The sequence below is a fragment of the Adelges cooleyi genome, unplaced genomic scaffold (genome assembly GCF_023614345.1).
Source record: "Adelges cooleyi isolate 19-005CV unplaced genomic scaffold, UGA_ACOO_1.1 ACOO_flye_CR_arks_rails_tigmint_CR_PRNA_376, whole genome shotgun sequence".
Taxonomy (NCBI): Eukaryota; Metazoa; Arthropoda; class Insecta; order Hemiptera; family Adelgidae; genus Adelges; species Adelges cooleyi.
The window spans coordinates 2,619,316-2,638,625 of NW_026096053.1; the positions used below are offsets into that span (position 1 = coordinate 2,619,316).

The window sequence follows — 19,310 nt, forward strand, 5'->3', positions numbered from 1 at the left end:
GTACCGCGCAGAACCCAAAATACGAGTAATGCGTTTTGGTTTCTGCGCGGCACACCGTTCTCTCGTGAAACGCAGTGTAGTATTTAGTTATAATATAATATTATAAACGAATTGTGGGCAAACAACGAAAAGTAAGTCACTCGGTTGGGTTTTATTTAATACATTATAATAATTATTTATCGGTGACACCCCGACAAGGGTAAAAACAGATAATATACTTGGCTTTTCATCGGGTCGGTGTTGACCTGACACATGTACGTGCCCCTATCCTCCCTTCGCACCGTCCGCACGTTCAACGTCCAAGTGTTGTAATCGTTGTGCGTGACCGACAGCCTCTCATTGTTGGTGATAACGTGTTCGTGGATAGCTAATATGGCTTTGGTATCCGCTTTGATCCAAGCTACCTGAAATCGTGTGCAAATTCAGTATAAAAACCAACGTACTTGCTTTTTGATGAACGTCCACCGAATGGCAAGAGCGCGTGTCGGGTGTGTCAATTACTAAAATATAGACCGATTAAGAATGGACTACTATTTCCCTGACCGCCATATAAGTCGACAAGTGCTGTCCATTTCTTAATTGGTCCACCGTTAGAACTATATTTGACACTGTGATTTGTGTGCTATAAGTCTATATTGCTAAACGTAAAACAAAAATAGTATAAGAAGAGCTGAATTGTCTGATGTGTGAAATTAAAATTTAAAAACATTGACTTATTCTAAAAGTCGAGTGTCTGTTAAGTTAGTATTGTTCAGCAACACAATACCAACGGCTGTTCAATTGATACATTTTATGTACAGAAGATGACGTTTTATTCTCAGAAGTTTAAAATGTGTCTCTGCCTTTTCAGCTCTTCATATTACAATATGCTTATGGTCAGATGAATCAGATGGTATTGCCCACGCGCCCTTACAATATAATATAATATATTACTACATATAAGTGTTAATAAATTCTACTCTATGATTACTGATTAGATGAGTGCCAAACACTGTGCGTCGATCAGTTATTTATCATATAGGTGCGTTACAATTAAAATGTGCTCGAAGAAATAAAAACAGTGCAGTGAGTAAATTTTGCTTTAATATAAATACTATTGTCTAGTGATGGCCGAACCAAAAGGGATCAAACTGGGCGCCGGCAACTGAATGGAAATCCATTACCTAATGGGATTTTATAACGGAAAAATGTATAGACGACCTTGTAGTATTATGCATTTGCAAATTACATAGGAGAAGTGCATATAGGTACTGTATGTGTTTTTCCATATTACTTTTATTCCAATGGTCTTGTCGGTCTGATACTAAAAATATTATGATGCGAATTTGACATGATCATTTTAAATTATAATGATGAAATACCAATACGCTCGATACATAATGCGTTTTTTTATCCCACACGCGTTGAATACATCAAAATAGAATGTTACGCGTTAGATTATTATAATATGCGTTTGAATTAAAAGTAAAAAAATACATTTTTACTTTTATAATTCTGCAATGTACTATACGTCATATTAAAATAGTACATGTATTTCACCAAACAAGAGCGTTCGGATTTCATTATAGTTAACGACAATTATTATTTTTAATATGGTTTTACGTTCTAATGTTTTTTCACAGACGCGGATTTCCATTTATCCCACCCAAACCTCATTAAAATATAATAAAAAAATATTTGAAAAACTAAACCACATTAGTCCTCATATACTAGAATGCAAAAAAGAAATCAAATTTTAGTAACTTAAAACATGTCTCAGAACCAGAGTTCTATAAAAATATTTTACTCAAAGTTGTTTAAAATTGTTAAAGTGTATAGTATAAGATTAGATTTTATAATAAAATGATTATACTAGGTATAAGGAATGTATTATATGTTGTTGGAGATTTTTTGTGTTATTATTTATGATGTTTTCAAAAGTTTAAATGTTTTATTATACAAAAATGTGTTTTGAATTTATTCAGCGTTTAAAACGTCAGTTTTTTTAAAATAATACTACGTTTACAAAAACTGTAATCTCTCTCGTTTGTTATTATTTCAAAAAACAACGACCCGTTTTCCCAATTCGCTACGTGTATATGAAAAGAAAACAGAAAATCTGTATGCAGTTTTTTCTACATTCAAGGCTTTTTTGCCTTGACTTGTAAGTATAAGTATGTTAATTTTTTTTTATAAACCAATTTACTTTTACCAGAATTTCTGGTCTAACGACTGTCAAGTGGAAAATTTAAGCTCTAGGTTGATTTAAAAGAAAATCGAGAAAATTGAAGCTCGGGTTTATATTGCACTCTGAGGACGAGTTGGTGTGGATTGTTCTTAAAATTGCTTTTGATATCTCTCGACGTTCATCTCTAAACATTAAAATCAACAATTTGTTAACCGACGGGTTGACGAGAGTATTTTGTTTAGCTTAAAAACTAACACTTCATAAAATTTTAAAATGTTACAATTTGATTAGCAATTAAAATATTTTAATTGTATATAGTTGTTATTTTAAAAGGTTTTTGTTATCTTTTTAAAAGATTGCTATACATTGTAGGTAATAAACTTATTTATGATATCATTCGAATAACTGTAACATCCAACAATAATAAAAAGTATATTTCCAATACATGTACCGCACACGAGGGTATTATTATTTTCATTATTAATATTATCATTTTTTTTGTTTTTTTTTTTTGAGTACTTTTAATTAAAGAAAAATGTCACAATACTGAGAGTAAAATAATATTATAATAGTGGCATTAGTAAAGCTCAGCTAAAGGACAACAATGGGTGTATACAAAACGGAAGATGAAAATAAACAACAACGAATTAAGATAATTAAAAACAAAATATTAAATGGAGAAACCAGCACTGTTCATAAAGGAGGTAATATAATAGCAAATTACATTCGAGAAACGGCATACAGGATGAAAATTAAAAATAGTTTTTTTTAAATTTATTATATTATTATATTAATATACCATCAATTACCTTATACCTACTATTGTAAAGCACATCATGATACAGTATAAAAAAAAATTGGTTATATAATTGGCAATCAAATACTTTATAATGAACCCTAACTAATATTAAGTTACAATAACTATTAAATAATTAATGCGTTTTTATTATGATTCTGCGCTTTAGTATAACGAAATGTGCCGCTGTCGTTCCGAGATTACTATTATTATTGTTATTGTGTTCATCCTTAGTCTGTTGAATGAAAAACATATATTTTTTTTTTTTGGTAGAAAGAGAAAAGTTGTTTTCGTATTATTGTTTTGAGGGTGGCGGGAATAGGGGCGCTGATGAAAAAGGAAATTGAGAAATGTGCTAAGAATGAAGATTTTTTAGCCAAAACAACCGAGGGAGGGATGGGGTAGAGCTCCTTCGTAATTCTACGTTACGTTTATCAGTTTAGGTTATCGGCACCCTCGCAGTTCACTGACGTGGGTCGTAGTATTTTCTCTCTCTCTCTATACATACATATGTTTTTTTCTTAGTACCTTGGCCTCTTAGGGCGGCCGGACCAAGAGAGAAAATTGGGTCGATGGCAATTTGTCCGGAAAAGAGCAAAAACTTTCACTACGACTTACCACGCCATTAGGACTCACGGCACGACCGGCAATCGGTTTTTTTCTTTTTCCATCACACCAAAGGCCAGTGTACCTAATATATTGTACTCATTGTTTCACTTGATCTGACCCACTGTGCCGAAAGAACGTGTTTAGTAATAGGTTATGACTTGTGATGATCATATAAAAATATAAATTAATCCATGTGTAAACAAATTCAAATTATTTTGCAAATAAGATAATGCTCTCAAATGCTTTTCGCGGTTTTATCTGTAAAAGTCTGTCGGTTAAACTCACACGTAATACTATGGCAGAGAAGATGTAAAGAAGTACTTTTAATTTTTAAACTTATAAGTAACCCGTACATAGTCAACTACCCTTCGTGTTTCTACTTTTATAAGAAGCTTGTTAATTGTAAATTTGGACTTAAGCTTTTGGTCAGGTAGCGCAAACTATGATTTCGCAATCCCAGAAGGCCCAAGCTAAGGTTGGTCCCTCCATCTCCACTAGATGGGTTATCTGACTTTATATTTTGTATTGCTTACAAATTGTATCAATTGTTCTGTTTTATGTCGAGTTTTAGTGTTAGATTGAATAATTTATTTATTATTTAATGGACATAAGAGTGTTACTTATTTCTTAAAAAATATTGTATTGAGTTTATATTGTGGGTGGCAGTATTGATGGAACAGCTGGGCGTTTTTTTTTATTAGAATAACACTACCTGTCCAGAAAGTGTACTGACGCCTATACCGCATACATCCATTATTAATTATACATGTTTTTTGGTTGTAAGAATAATTTTTCACTGTACCCGCTCGACGAGATCGAGTCCAACGTGAAAATGCGAAATACGCTTTTGGTTTGTTTTTGTTCTCGAACCGATTACTGCGGACTTGAAGGGTCGACTATGTAATATTATGCTAAGAAAGAAACGAAATACACGCTCCGAGGGTTTGTTGTTTTCAATTTAATCCCTCCGGCAAAAAAAAAAAAGAAAGCAAGCAAACAAACAAGGGTGGGCGTTAAAAATATCCTACAGCATTCTCAGACGAGACGTTCTTTAACAGCACAACACAGAACGCTGACAAAATGACATGCAACGTTGATGGTCGTGTGAGGACGTTGACCGTGTACGACCACAAATAGCACCAGTGAGTCGGTGTGTAGGGGCGGGCGTGATGTATAAGGGTAGGTTAGGTTGCCATGTTCAGACAGATGAATATAATATCGAGGAGGCACTTTTGGCTTGGTGTAGTGGAAGTGTTATATTCTCGCCGTCGCGTCTTCGTTATTATTATTATTATTATTATTATTATTATTATTATATACATACACACTCCTATCAGCTGCGTTCTTCAGCCTAACACCTCGTCCGCGTCTTAACTTGACAATACAATGAGCTTCAAAACGTACATAACGAGGGTAGAGCACACACAACGGAGAGCTTGTTTTGACCAACCGACGACGTCTATTGGATTCGTCATAACCGTAACAATGACGATGTTATTATAACAGTGTATACATACATCTAAAGATAGAGAGGTTAGGTCTTCGCTGTCGGTTTGCGTTTACAGATGGACGCCATAGTTGAATTTCGGACATACATTACAACAAGATTACCGAGCGAACATTCAATTCAAAATACAATTTGCTGGACGTTAGAAGATAAAACTAATACACAAACATTGGTACACTTTATGTTGCTGTAGTTCCAGCCATTCGATCCATTCGGAATCATAGTTTTTATTTAGTTACAGTCTTCAATCTACTAACTAAAAATATATATCAATAAATACGTATATTGATGAAAATAGATAAACTCAATTTATTCTTTAAAGAAGTATAACAAAAATGATTTATTTAATTCATGTATGGGATATAGCCCACTTGGTTTAATTCAAAATAATATTAAATGAACATTTTCTAAAATATATTACCTTAATTTTTTTGTTTTTTTTTTTAAATCAACCACAATACAAAGTAGTGATTTAGATGGTAACTCTTAAAAGTTAAAACGTCATCGAGATAAACTTTTAAAATCGTTTCAAAGCGGATTCAAAGACTTTCGCCTTGAACCACTTTTAAGAAATTAAGTCATTTTTTTGTTCATACAATATTTATTAATAAAGTATCTGCGATTATTTAATTTACAAATATTACCAAATAATTTATTTCACTAATAAAAAATGCAATGTGTATCCGAAGTTAAAAAAAAAAAAAAATTGAAAAAACGTTAAATCTACCTACCTAGTTTTAATTTTAATAATTGAAGTTGATCAACATAATTCATTATAATTACATAGACGACTAAGACCTCGATGACTCGATGATATAATTAAAACTATAAGAGGACAAAATGTATATAATATTTATAAAAACGACGACGACGACTTAACAATTGCTAGAAAATTGAATAAAAAATAAAAAATATAGTACATAGAATTCACAGTACAACCGCGTCCGTTTCGACGAAAACTAATGAAATCGGTTGCGATGATACTACAGGTATGTATACTACAGGTAAAGGCCGACGCAAGGAACGTTTGTCACATCAATGAGTTTTAGCCATTTTGGGTTTTGTTCATTTCATTTAATAAACAATCCCTTTGCGAGTTAAGTAAAGTACAAGAGAAACCGCTGAACAACGTCGGGGAAAGCGACCGAATGCAAAAAGAAGAGGAGGACAAAATAACATTGAACATTTCGAGAATGCGGGATAATGGTGAATTCTTTACTGGCGGCGGCGAACGCTTACAACAGCCCAAACGCTTTGGTTGTCGGCCACCTTTGACAACGATATTGTTTTTTCCCAGATTACACTTCAACAACTCCCCAGTACGACGACAGTATCTTTCTAGGTCTGAAACACATTTTTCTCCAGTCATTTCTCTTTTTTTTTTCGGATTCCAAATAAACAACAAACGAAATATATTTCGATGTAAAATTCAAGAGGCAAACAACCGCGAAAACACGTTCTAAGATGTATACGGTACAAGCATGGGTTTGTCAACAGTTCTTTTGCGGCATTTACGCAGTAAATTTTGTAGTATTTACTGTGTAACCGCAGTATACAAGTTTGTCACGTCGAGTGATCCGTGATTGTAAAATATCTAAAACCTAGGACAAAATTATAATAATAGGTATATATTAGCCGGATTAGAATTCGGCGTCTATAAAATTATCATCGACACCTCGCATCTTCCCACAATGTAAATACAATAACGACGGCAAACATCAGTCGAATTTTATTGGTTTTGCGGAAAAAAAGTCGTAGGTACATAATTACGTAATCACGCCTACTTAAGATGGTCCAATTTTAATTCTATAAAAATTGTCGAGTTTACCGGCCTCTAGGTTCCAGTGTGAATCGATTTTTGATGTTTCAATTAAAATAGTGTTTAAATCTTTTTTTGAGTTCTCAAATTTTTAGTATTCAGTTGTCTTTTTTAAGTAAATGAACCAATTATTCCAAAATCGACTTCCACACCTGGAAAAAAGGCCGACGTGCTCGAATATTTTTATAGTATTAAAGTCCGACCATTTTAAGTAGGCGTAATTTTGTAAGGCTAAAATGATTTTAACTCATAGAAAACATTATACATGTTGAAACTAATACGGTGAAGCTAAAATTAACCTGGAATTAAATTGATTTGGTCTAAATGTATTAAAACAACTTTTTTCTTAAATATTGCCAATAAAAATTCCCCACCCCCTGGAAATACGCCACTGATAACCATATACCTGGGGGACGTGCGAAAGAAGATTGTGTATACACACATAAAGAGAATTTATTGACGGCAGCCGAAGACGGGATTTTCTCAGAAGGATGGAAATGGCACTAGGGATAAAACGTGGGCAAGTGGGGGGAAGTGGAGGGGGTGAGAGAAGACAGTCCACCTTGAGTAGTTTCAATAATTTGCCGAGGGTGGGACAGGCAAAGTTTTCGTTATTTCAAATCGGATCGATGCAAACGCGGTATACACGTCGGCGGCCGGCGATGCGTGAGCCGATAAGCGGATCAACATGTTGGGGGAAGTTTATATTATAATGAAAGACAGTTAATGCCGCTCTGTAGTTGCTCCGGTGCACTCGGCGAAAGAGGTTTTTTGGCTACTGTCTCAAGGCGCAAAATTTGTCTTACAATATTATTATCGTTATACCCTTAGTAGTACTGTTGTATTCGATTATAAGAAAAAAACCGACCGATTGCACACAATCGAATCGTATACCGAAAAAATTGTTTAATTTATATGTACCAAGTTGAGCGACAAAAAAATAATGGCTTCGAATCGATCTCCACAAGATAAACACTAGGTAAACGTGACGACGTTAAAAAGAAAGAAAAAACATTGTACTTTCAATCATCGGCGCTATACCTACACCTTACACCGGTATAGTTTATATATTTTTTTGTTTTTATAGGATTGTTTTGTGGATGAAAACACAATATACGTACTTCGAAAAGCCCATACTATTGCTAAAAATTGGTTCCAAATCATAACGCAGTTCGTTATTGACTTTCGAAAAGAATAATACAAAATAACTACACACCTTGTAAACAGTACAATTGGAAGTGCTAACATTGGTTTTGACAACGTCTTGTTTCAATAATATTACGTACAATGTATATTGGTATAACATTATAACGGAAATAATTCTATTTGAGTTTCACTGGTACTTTTAGCTTCGATGCGAAACAGCGATGCTATTGGTTTTACAATGATGTGGGCTCTTTTTTGTTTGTATGCACTGTAACTTTTTTAATACTGGATCAATCCCTTCGAGTAGCAACTCTATAAATCACAAATTGCATATAGTTGGTACTTTGGGGGGGGGGGGGGGGGTAAAAGTTTACTTCTACACAGTTAAAATTTGATAAAACAAAAAAAAAAAATTTCAAGTTTTTTTTTACTGGCTATATTTTTGAGAAAAAGAGTCGGATCGAGTTGAAATTTATAAGAAATATTTATTTAGTATGCTCCCGTGTACGTCAATAGTCTAAAATTTAGATTATACCCACTTGCAAGTTTTTTTGTTTTTTGGGTTTTTTAGCCGTAATTTTAGGGTCTTTAAGTTGAAAATTTGCCAGGAGTTAGAACTCATATGAATCCATAACATAATAAACAAAGAAAAAATTCGGAACTACAGTTTTTCTTAAATTGCCAGAAAACTGTGTTTTTCGCAGATTTTGTATATATTCACATAAACACCTGAAATCTTAAAAAGTCAGTACAGTGGGGTCGCGACATAGTGGAGACGGAGCATAGTGAGGTCGGGGCATAGTGGGGACGGAGAGTTCACAGGAATTATTATTAATAAAAGTGATAAAGTGAACACAAGTATAAATAGTTACTTACATCTAATATAAGCCATAATATATCTCAATTAGGTTAAAAAGAGAAATGTCCTATTTAATAACGACTAGTATTCAAATTATCATCCAAAATATTACAAATAGGTCTAAAAGTTTAATCAGCGCAGTAAAGTAGCCACATATAATTGATTTATACAACTTTGAATGTTCTTCATATAAAAAGAATCTTTTAAAATAAATATATTTTTAAGGAACTTTTTTCGGGATTACAATAAAATTTGAATTTATATTTTCTTTATATTGAACAATTATGAAAATTGACATTTTCTATTGGCACCCCTAATCCTATAACTACTGCTGTTCAGTTGAGAACTTGTTACTTAATTTTGTAGTGCCCGTATCTAAAACTTTACTGATTACTACTATTGCTAATATGTGTATTAAAATAATTTCTAGTATCTGAAATTATTAATTAATTGTTCAATTATTACAAGCGATTGTTATACTTGAATTCGTTTTTTATTTTAACCTAAAAATATATTTATATTACATACATAATTATATAATACATAACGCTTGTTGGATTTAAACTTACTTTCTTGGATTTTATATTTTAATTGCATAATATACCTGTTTTTTTACAAAAAAAAACATAAAACTTGAATAGGGTTGGACATTTTTTATAAATATGGGCAAAAACATTGTTCTATAAAATTTTCAAAATAGTTTTTAGTATGGATTTTAAAAGTTTTTTCTTTCTGACTATCGAGTGTTTCTAAACGTGAAAGAAAATATGTAAATATTGATTATAACTATGACCGACCAAACATCTAACGTTATATAGTACCACAAAACTTAAAATATTTTTCAAACTGTATTAACTGTTTATTTTTTTAGTCGGAATATATTGACATACAAATAGAAATAGTTAAAAGAAAAATGTCATTAATTATTTTAGTCCTACAACTATAGTATATATACTGTTTATAATAGTAGAAATCAGAATTAACAATGTTTTAAGTTTAAAATAATATCATCTCGAAGGTAACGATTACAATTCCAAGGAAGTAAGATATTATATGTGAGGCGTTTAGTTTGAAAACCAACTAAAAAACATTTTGAAAACGTTTTTAAGTGGCCACACTGTATTACATGGTATGTAAAACTAACTCAAACTGAGCTGGGAAAATCTTGGTTGGTTTTAAAATCGCCCATATGAAAAAAATTATTAGTTATTTGAGAACATTTTCAAAAATTGCTTTTATCTGGTTTCGAAACAAGACGCCTCATGTGTTACCAGTGTAGTATAATATGACATAATATATTTTTGTATTTTATTCGAGTCAAATGTATTGTATAAGACCATCGCCGTTTCCGCGGTCTGCGTGCATAAGGCCTGCCGGTACAGCAAGTACTATTATCAAAAAACAGTTTGGTGCAGCAAAAATAATGTTAACGGTGTGTCGATACTCATCAACAACAACAGTGTTATCAAAGTCGATATCAGCTGTGTGTGCAACGCTGGTGTGCGGATAGACGAAGCCGGAATGCGAAGAGTATTGGTTTTTTGAATAAAACGAAAATAAAAATTGTTTTTTGATACCGACCCTGGCTGGTGTGAAGTCGCCTTCGGGAGCACTCACCCTGTTACCACCGATATTGTTGACCACGCACGTGAATATAGCGTCTCGGCCCTGGGCTATGGTCACGTTCTCCAGTGGAAACAAGAAATCCGGCTCGAAACCATCGGCTGAAACACACACCACACAACACGGTTATTGTTTTCATTATTATCACACACATCCCCACGTTACACTTTATTAAATCACGTTGGTGATTTCCGACAACCGTGTACATGATATAGATATAGGAAAGAGTAAACTGATATATTATTAGTCGGGGCTATTGGGGGCTTACAAACAAAGTGGAAAATCTCTGTATAGCCAGCTTCTCACCGCCGGAGATATATTGAATTGTATTTTTGTTCTCTTTGTTTGGATTTTACACGTACAGCCCGGGGGCAGCTGTATATGCTACTATCGTTTGTCTCGCGTGGCACGTGATAACGTGGTAAAACGTTTCCAAGGCGAGCCAGACAAACCATTGGACATAGTAGGTCATATGTTATAATTCATAATTAAGGTCTCGGGTTAAGTACACTGAATAAATTCAAATCGACAACTCACGGGAGATGCGCGAAATCTGCAAACGACTAGGTAGCACAATAGTCATTATACTATATAGTGTGCTCCGTGCCGTTGTATTCGATTGAGTTAATTTGTTCTATACTAAATCACCAAAGTTTCATAAATAACAATAAGTATTTTCCAACAAAATTGATCATTTTTCTAGAATTTGAAAAAAAAAATTAAACATTTCGATGTGTAAAGATTTGACGTACAGCTATTTTATTAATGTTTACATTGTTACATTTCGGTTACTTAAGGATCAGATTTAATTGGTGAATAGTGAATACTATTTACTCGGTCGGTTCTTTTGACGACGACGACAAATTAAATGATTAATATTATTATAAATATATGACATTAGAGCGAATGTAGTTGTATAGCAAGGGAAAAACATCAATTAACCGAGTTAAAGTAAACAAATCAAAGTTTAAATAAATATAAATGTGTTTACAAGTTTCTAGATAACCAAAAAAGTATCTTAATCCACCAAGTCACCAAATATGTCCCAGATTTCAGTCAAATTAAATTTTAATTTTGTGGAAAACGAAAGGTGTCAGAAATATATTTTGTATACAAACTTATAAACTTTTGTAGGAATACCATAGACACGAAGAATAAGCTTTTTTCCGACAAAATCTCTAATTTTTCATGAAAATTGTATGGCTGGTTATATTATTAAATTATTATAATATGTTATTCTTTAAAATAAATAAACAACGTTGGAAAGATATTATTGTAACTATTATTATTTATTACAACACGTGGATAAAATGAATAGAATATAATATATAACCATAATACTATAATAATACCTATATATATATATATAGGTATATATAGATGATATATCGATGGTAGCAGCTGAGTATTGCAAAATATTATGGAACACAACGCACAGTCCCAAAATTACACGTTTGAGGGAAACGTATTATGCGACTGAAATAGACTTTGACGAAACCCACGAGGTGTATCCGAGGGGATGAAAACAAAGTCGGGTCAGCTCTAATACATTTTAGATAAACCATACAAGTGTGCGAGACGGGCTAAAGTGATTTGGCTTCGATGGATTTGTCTAGACGCGGTATGGTTTTCGAGAAGACCGAGAGATGTAGAAAATGAAATGAAAGCGAGCAATACAAATGTGTACGAGTCAATTCCTCTTGGGGGAGTAAAACAAAAACAAAATACTAAATAAATAAACCACCGAAACGTTGTTTTCGGCTAGGATAGAAAATAAGCCGCTCGTTTTCTGTTTGATAGGGGGTGGGAGGGATACGAAGGGCCGGTATATAAATATATTAAACAAATATATTCGTACACACTGTATAGCAACAACTAACGTCCGACCGCCGATAACCGCATTAATTAATCGCGATCCGGGATCGATTTATACCCTTATATGCATCGGACAAATTAAAGGGTACGGCAACGATCGGTCTGATTTATACGGGAGAGCCTCGTCCTGTGTGTAGTGGACGGGGCGGGAACAGCGGCGGATATCCCTTTGCCGAAAACCAATGTCCAACGGGAGCCTGGCCGCATGTAAAAACACATGTTTCCAAAACAAACTTTCACGGATTTAATTGAAAACGTCTGATTTAATTTATAAGCGCAGTCGGATCGCTAATTTTTACTTGTCTCGCCGTCGCCCGAAATTGAAAATAATACAACGCTAATATAAATTGTACATAATACGTTAAAAAAAAAATATATATATAACTATAAACACCCCCTATTTGTCGCCGCTGCATTGTAATTCATTTTTCGTTCTACGCGGTTTTTCGACTTGAAATTATATCCAATACACTTCTTTAGCACAACTCGGCCCGTACTGTAACGTGATGCTGTCGCTGATTACATAGTAAAATGTAATGCATTTTTTTATTCTCACCCGCACCCTCACTATTATTATTATTTTTTTTTTTATCTAAAAATAAACGTAAAAATACATTTTTGTTTGTTTTATTTTCTGGTGTTATTTTTGGCGTTTGAACTAAAATAAATTAAGCGGGTACAAAAACAAACTAAATAGTTATGTACTACTCCTACAGCCAGTGAGGCAGGCATATAATTAGGTTTACATTTTTGACTAGTTTTAAACTAAATAAAAATATACAACAATATAATACAAATCACGAACATTTTTTTTTTTAAATTATTGTAATTTTTATTGATAATTTAATGTATATAATATTATTCCCACTTAATTTCACTTTTTACTTGTGTTCCAAACATGTCTTACCAAGAATATGTAAAAATGAAAAAATATTTCACTATTAAAATAGTTTTTTAGTATATTTAAAAATATGTTTTCAGAGCATTATAGAACGGGGTTTTATCAAATGATAAAACACTGTTGTTGAAAATTATATTGACATTATGATTTCAAAACCGGTCAAACCCTAATTATACACAATTCAAATCATTAATTATTGTTACAATTGATTTACAGTGTAATATTTTCAAAAGGATTGATAAGGATTTTCAAACAACGACAACAAATTAAATTAAATGCATTTAAACAATTATCTCATCACGAATGATATTATATTTATATCGATGACAAAATATGCTTACAACAATAAATACAATTATTTAAAAAAAACCGACTACGTACAAAATTAGTACATTTTAATGAATATTAAGTCTGGTACTGAAAAAAAGTATGAAATAATTTTTTTTAAATTTCTTGTTGATTTTTTTATTAATTGTTCTCTTTGGAACTTATAGGTTAATATACGAGAATTGAATATTAATTGTTAACACAAATATCAAAACTTTTTTATTTAATTTTTAAGTCAGCACAATCGACACCCTAAAAGTAATTACCCCTCCCTTACTTTTATTTATTTTGTATTTTTTTAAGTTTTACAAGTTGATCGTGTTGCGTTGACATTAAAAATAAATAACACAAATTTTACTTCTATTCAATAGAAATCTATGAACATATTTGATATTTTCATTGCCCAACGTCAAATAGAGAACCTGTTCCTTTCTTTTGAAGTCGGATAATTTTATGGAAGCAGGAGTTCAGTGACTCAACTTCAATTACGAATTATTTACTTAGGACTTACTTATATGGTTTCAAGAAGGATGTTTGGCCATCTTATTTTAAGGCGGCGGGTTGGGTTTATGGTATTAGTGAGATTATGAAAATTGGAAATTAAATGCCTTGTATGATTTGCTGTTTTATTATGGATGGTTTTATATTGGTGAGTTGCTATTTTTGTATTGTTTGTATATTTAGGTTCGTATGGGAAGTATGATTACTGACAAACCATGGTGCCTCAGTTATTAAGCGTAGGTTTATCGATTGAAATTATTATATTCATATTACTATATTGATAATATAATAATCATATTAGATAAATTTCCATTTGGAATTTTATTAAACTTAGTCATATTGTTTGGTGATGTATAGTCCAATCTTATTCCGAGGCGCCAAAGCCGCCAACAATTTAAAAATATGTAATAATATTGTTTTAAAAAATCATGATCTATCTATTTTGAATAAAAATAATTGTTTAAATTGATTAAACTATTATAGTAATTAGTTAAAAGTTTCAACACGATATTATACTGTTGAGATGCGATTAACAATTAATTTACAAATAAAACTGTGATCGTACAATAACATAAGTAATCTACGGCGACTATGGCGGCTGAGCACGGTTTTTATACAAGGACTGATAAAAAAGTATAAATATTATGGTGCGGCAGCCACTCCTATCTATTATTTGAAGAGCATCGCTACACGGATACTATCATAATAAATCTGGCATCGAACTCGTAGTCGAACACAAGGATGTATACTTGTATTTTACTCGCTAATGACACGTACACTTTATACGCCGGGGAATTATATTATACAGCTATTTTCCAAAATGTAAGAGCAAACCACCCACGTACCTGCACTAGGCGTGCAGGTAAGACGGATAAATGTCTATAATTAATTATGCATATACAAAAAACTGCCAAACTACAAAAAATCTTCTTTGGCGTTCCAGGCAAAGTACAAAAAACCAATAGATGAATTCACCAACTATTATCAGTCGTACTATGTTTTATTTGTAGAATGATAATAGTTTGAATCGCAACAGATTACTTCTATAAATGCTATAAACATTTATTACATATTTTCTAACGTACTCCATTTTAAGTGTTTACTCTCAAACGATTTAAATTATTACAATTAAATATTTTGGAAATCATTACAACCGTATAATCTGTCGGCATTAAATTTTAATTTCTAATAATTAACTAAACGGTTAATAATTAACCGGACATAGGGATAGGGGTGATAAACCAATATGATATAAGTGCTGGATCTGAGATCCGGCAAGGACGATAATAATACCGTTGGTATATATTTGTTTTGGCAATGTGGAAATTACTTTTACACAAAATGTTACATTGATTTCACGTCATAAACACTGTGTCGAGACGGTCATGTACTGATGTATAATATCAAAGCATAACAGAAAACCGCAATCCTTCAAACCAGATTGAAAGGAGAAAGGTCGGTCGATTAAAATGTTGTTTCGAAAAAAAAACAATTTAGCTAAAAAATGGATTAAAATAAGTTTTTTTTTAGAATTACATGAAATAAAATTCGACTTTAATAATATTCAAATATATTTTACCGTTATGTCAATATTATAATTACACATTCAACTGGTTTGTATTTTTATATAGAGCAATGGCAGTGAAAGAGTAAATAATTAGTTCATCAACTGCAAATAATTAGTTTCCAACTGTTGCCTAACGTGAGCGCAATCAGACATATTTTCTAAGTAAATTCATTAACCCTTTAAAGTTTATTATAGCTGCACGTAAGCTCAAAGTAAAGTTTTGTTATGTGTAGGTCATGATAATTTTGTATGATGTGTTAATAGTAATTGGTTGAATATTAAGTATTTCGTTTGTAATTAAATGGACAAATTTGTATGGACTTCTTTTAACAAGTGCTGCGTTTCTTTATTTTAACATTAAATATTTATTTGCAAATTGGGTGTACCATCTAGGTTTAGTTTTAGTAATACGTTACTAATGTTGGGTTAACCTAAGCCAGTATTAAAATTAATCAAACATTTCATAAAAATTTGTTTAAACATATTTTGAAGAAAAATATAGTATCAACTGTATAACCCAGCGTTCTACTTTATCGGATTTTCCTTTAAATATAAATCGACAAGTATGATATCATACATGAATGAAATGACACAAAAACAATACATTTTATTATTTTAATAATTTTTTCATAGACATATTTTAATTAAAAAATTCTCATACATATTGGATATTGTCAGAAACATGCAAAAAGTATGTTGTCAAGTCGATTATACCTATTTATTTTTTTCATCGCTAACGGTTCAATTAAAAATCTGTCCTCCCTATACACTACACAAATAACTGATATTAAGTGAAAATATAAATTATTCATACATTTCGACGTTTTGTTTAATAGCTTCATTTACAAAACAATTAAAAAAAAAAAAATTAATTTTGTCATTTTTGTATAGCCATATAAAAATCTGTCAACATATTTCCCCCGTGAAATACTTAATCGTAAAGTTTTATTTATTACTGAATATTTATTTTTGCCGTTTATCATTCGATTGGTATTATATTCATTGTTTTTCCGAGGCATAGCCGTGCGGAAACGGACGAAAAAGACAAAGGAGTTTATCCGGGAAACTTTCGACTACCCCTGGAGTCCGGCTTTGATTTTTCATCCTTGGCTGTCGGCCTCGGCCTTGTACACTTTGGAATTCGCCATTTTCTTCGATCGTGCGATATGTCCGCTTGTAAACGAACGAAATTATCGTTATACTTATTACTGTTGCTCGACCCAGAAGACAGCCGAGGGTGTCGCAGAGGGTTTTGTTTTTTATGCGAAAACTATATAGAGAAGCTCGTCGACACTTCCATTTATTCCAATTTTCCATCCGCGATGGCACGGGAACGGGCCGGGACTAAACCGGCTTTGGAATGTTTGCCGTTGCCGCCGAGACAGCGCAGGGTAATCGACGGGATCGAATTTAAATAACAAAATACATATACAACGGTCTCCCCGTCTGTTTGAGGGGGGAGAGGGGGTAATCGTTTGTTTATGCACATTGGAAACATGGCGCGAACGGGTGGCTATTATTTTTTTCTTCTTTAAACTACCGTCGCCGCCGGCAGCATAAGAATTCTAACGACGAGCAAGGGTCGTCCGCCGCCCAGGGCAGAGCAGCGGGTATATGGTTTTTTTTTCGGGTTCGTACAAGTGCGTATACACGTACTAGAGACGATATATTTTACTTAAGTCCTTGGCCAAAGAAAACAAGGCTAACCCCGCGTGCCCGCGACTTCCAAGCACGGCGGTGTGACGGCAGCCGAGTTGTAAACCAATAACAGTCAGTTGGAATTGACGTGCGGCAGCGGTGGCTGAAGGGTCGGAAAAGTAGGAGAAGTATATGGGAACGAAGGGGAGAGACCCACTAGACCGCGGCATTGTTGTCGTATTCTTCCCGAGGGATCGCCTATTATCCGGAAGCACAGCCGCTTTTGTCACCGCCGCACCGCCCGTGACCGCACCTCGTCCCACCCCGTTGTTTTCCCAATTCTATTTCGACTTGGCGGCCAGGAGAGGTCAAGTATATGTGTGCCACAGGCATATCGTTCGCACTTAAGGAAATTAGACGACCGGCAATTGCAAATTTCCTATCCCCGCTGATTTCAAATAACACACACCCTTCCCAAAACTCTTTGCACAACTACCGAAACCACGAAACTATGAAATTGGATTTTTCGCGGGCCAATTGATGTCGGTATGGTGTTTCTCTCGTTATGCAAACGGACATAACATCACAATACACGATATCAAATATATAGTATTAGGTAATAATAATTATGATTTTGTCCTGCAAAGGACTAAGGAAACGTTTTTAACGCACTTGGTCCGGCCAAATTCACCGAGAGAGATCGTCTACAGGCGGGTAAGACTTGTCTTATTCGCATAGTAACATTTTCTTACCGCGCGAGGTCTGGACTTTATGTCGGGGTTGGGTTTTTTATGAGTTATTACGCTATAAACACGTTTCTTTGGCGACGTTCAATTGCTGTAACCCGATTTCCATACTTATACCTATTAAACAAAGCTAAACACACGATTTCCTATTATTCATTTTTATAGCGTCATCTCATTTTATTTTTTATTATTATTATACGATTTATACAAGGTGTTTCAGATCGTTCCGACTATTCTGCATACAATTTTTATGCACATTTGTCGGATCGACGCGAGGCACCTTAGACATAAGATTTTATCGTTAGGAAGTATGTACCCTATAAAAAAAAAACGCCCGTAGGTAATTTCAATTTTTATATTTTACACTGCAGATGTAATTAAAGTATTCAAATTTAATCGCCAATCAAATACGTTGTACCGACATAAAATACACGGTGACCGCGCTTAGACTTTAGTCGATCGTTTTGTGTGCAAGTACCTAATTTAAACAAATCGAACAGTTTTACCTTCAAGACTTTTCTATTGTGCTTTTATAGATGTAGATAGACATTTATTATTGTTATTGTAATTATACAAAAGTAATTTGTGCTACTTATTTAAATGTGTTTTTATATTATACTACAATAGTACAACACCTGCACGTTTTTTTTTTACAAAACTTCATGGGCTTGGGGGTACTTGGCAAATCCATAATGTGTACCATATCATAAGTATAATAATAATTGCAAGAGAGAGGACTAAGTACAAAATTATATCATATATGTATATATATATTATATAATATACATATTATTACTTTCAAGCCGCTCCACTTATTTAGTTAAATTACCCTTTTGTATAAAAACTATTTATAACGGTTTCTTGGTAATACATTAGATCTGATAATGATTTTCGTTAAAATGACATCATAATCCTCCTTTGAGTTGTAATCATTCTGTTGTACACACGGTTTTTGTAAATCTTCCGTGAATCGTTATTTGTTTCGGAGAATAACGTTATGCGATATTGTGACGGTTCTAAAAATAGAACTCGATGAAGAAAATTTAATAGCGGTTTTATTTTATGTATATTATAATAAATTATAATGTATTCACAATCTCCTAATTTAAAAAAATCGAACGAGATGTTTCACGATATTATATCATTCCTATTCGTCAAGAGTTTCGCGGTAATCATTAAGACCCTGGACTTTTTTTTTTTAAATCGCGTTAATCGGAAGATGACACTTA

General features: G+C 33.0%; 1 protein-coding gene across 2 annotated transcripts in view; it reads right to left on the reverse strand.

Moving 5' to 3' along the window:
• The window catches only part of LOC126840228 (lachesin-like), a 138,238-nt gene that overhangs the window by 12,940 nt on the left and 105,988 nt on the right, over nucleotides 1-19,310 (reverse strand). Inside the window, exons 4-5 of one of the 2 annotated variants that reach the window (XM_050575841.1) lie at nucleotides 10,521-10,627; nucleotides 219-404 (exon numbers count right to left, since the gene is read on the reverse strand). In XM_050575841.1, coding sequence (XP_050431798.1) covers nucleotides 219-404; nucleotides 10,521-10,627 — 293 coding nt within the window. Of the gene's footprint in view, nucleotides 1-218; nucleotides 405-10,484; nucleotides 10,628-19,310 lie in introns of both variants that reach the window. The other variant, XM_050575840.1, reaches the window with a different exon arrangement.